Source organism: Azolla caroliniana, unplaced genomic scaffold (assembly GCF_043228905.1).
Source record: "Azolla caroliniana isolate FFs.n. ecotype wild unplaced genomic scaffold, voAzoCaro1.0.p SCAF_9, whole genome shotgun sequence".
In the NCBI taxonomy this organism is placed as follows: Eukaryota; Viridiplantae; Streptophyta; class Polypodiopsida; order Salviniales; family Salviniaceae; genus Azolla; species Azolla caroliniana.
The window spans coordinates 1,273,096-1,274,943 of NW_028230444.1; the positions used below are offsets into that span (position 1 = coordinate 1,273,096).

At 45.0% G+C, this 1,848-nt stretch overlaps 1 protein-coding gene across 1 annotated transcript; it reads right to left on the reverse strand.

Annotated features, from left to right (window-relative positions):
* Window positions 1-519: 519 nt before the first annotated feature.
* On the reverse strand, window positions 520-1,377 carry LOC147859746 (disease resistance response protein 206-like). Its single transcript, XM_087324945.1, has one exon. It carries the CDS (start codon window positions 1,263-1,265, stop codon window positions 693-695), a length of 573 nt encoding a protein of 190 aa, XP_087181071.1. The 5' UTR covers window positions 1,266-1,377; the 3' UTR covers window positions 520-692.
* Between the last annotated feature and the right edge of the window lie 471 nt (window positions 1,378-1,848).

Genomic DNA, 1,848 nt, shown 5'->3' on the forward strand with positions numbered 1-1,848 from the left:
CGGATAATGTGCGAGGGGTTGTGAGCATTCGAGCAAATTCCACACGTGATGTTAAAAACGTAGTGTCGCACGACACTTTCATTGCCACTCATACCCAAGCGAGTGTCACGCAAAGAAAGGGACAAGGGCTGAGAGAGAGAGCCCAAGAGACAAAAAAGGTGTACATTAAATGTAATTAACCTTAGTCTACAAGAAGTAGACAAGTGAAATTATTAACGTCTTACCTCTTCATCTTCCTTCTTCTTCACTTCTCTCTCTCTCTCTCTCTCTCTCTGACATTAAACTTTGGCCCTCTTCTCTACTCTCAAGTTTAAGCCTTAAAGCACTCAATCTAAAGTGCTTAAAGTTCCAACTTATTGTAAGAGCTTGGTTGGCCTAAACCACTTGTGTGATAATAGAGGTGTAGACTTTCTGGATTTATGCGATAAACTACTACCTACACGGGGTTAAGTCTTAGCCCCACTTCTTTATTTGTATTTGTGTTGAGAGTAAGAGTGAGGAGAGGATTACCAAGCTTAATAGCAATTAAAAGAAATTCAAATCACTCTATTGATAAATAAATTAAGTTTAGATCTCCCAGTGTTATTGAACTACTTATTCAAATCTTGAAACAAGTATAACCAACACATTAAACAGAACGCTCTCGATGATAACCACGAATGTGCACAAATGAAATGTTTAAAGAGTATTCATCAATAGTAGAGATGGAGGTCGAAGGAGAGGGTCCAATGTGCGGGTGGGATATGGTCAATGTAAACAAGCTTCGATGTAGCGACGCCACGGGCGGCCAAGAAATCTCCGGTGCCACCCACGACGGGCAAGTAGCGGACCGCAAGTGGCTCGTACTCTTGTCCCAAGATGGCGATGGTACCCTTGTATTTGCCAGACGTAATGGTGGCGGTGAAGATGTGTAGGAGGGCATAGTAGTGCTTCGAATTGATGACCCAAATACCTTGGGCAACTCCGATTTGGGTCGACTTGGGTGACGGGCCCGTTGTTATAGGTGCCTCGAACGTGGACCGCACCCCGAAGCTAAACGGGTTCGGTTGGCTCAAGTTGAAGGGTAGGGCGCTATAGACCGAAGTAAAGACCGAGTTGTTGACGGCCGGGTTGTAGACCTGGTTGTGGAAGTAGAATACGAATCGGTTCGGGCCATTGGGGGGCTTTCGGCGCGCCTCCACCACATTACCACTCAATGTCGACGCGATGCAGAGCACGACCATTAGGGTTGCGCCGACAGTTGTGTTCATCCTCAATGAGGCCATTGCCCCTCTAAAGATGATTATGTAGAATTGAAGAGCAAAAAAGAGTTTTGTAGAGAGTATGTAGCTATGATAATTGGTAGTAGCTATTGGTTTGTAAATAAGGGGTGATGAAGAAGGGTGAGGGGAAATGGGTTTATATAAAAGGTCTTGTGTCTTGTGTCCTTGCCCCTTGGGGATTGGTGGGGGCTGACGTTGGGGAAATGGCACATGGTTCCTAATTTTCTATTGACATATTGAAAACCTCTCCTTTTATCGCGGCAAGGCCAGATCCTTTAACACACACATCGTGGCCCCCCTATTACAAGAAAACCTTTAACACACATCGTGGCCCCCCTATTACAAGGACATATTGTCTTAGAGGGACACCTTCTCACTCAATGACACTAGAAACTCTTAATTTTTCCTCGCCCATCCCTCATGGTGTACACAAAGTTCAAGGCTTGAAAGTCCCATTTTACACACAACGTGCATTAAGTGCAACATTACAGAGACTCGTTTTCCTCCCTCATGGTGTACACAAAGTGCGAGGCTTGAAAGTCCCATTTCACACACGACGTGCATTAGGTGCAACATTACAGAGACT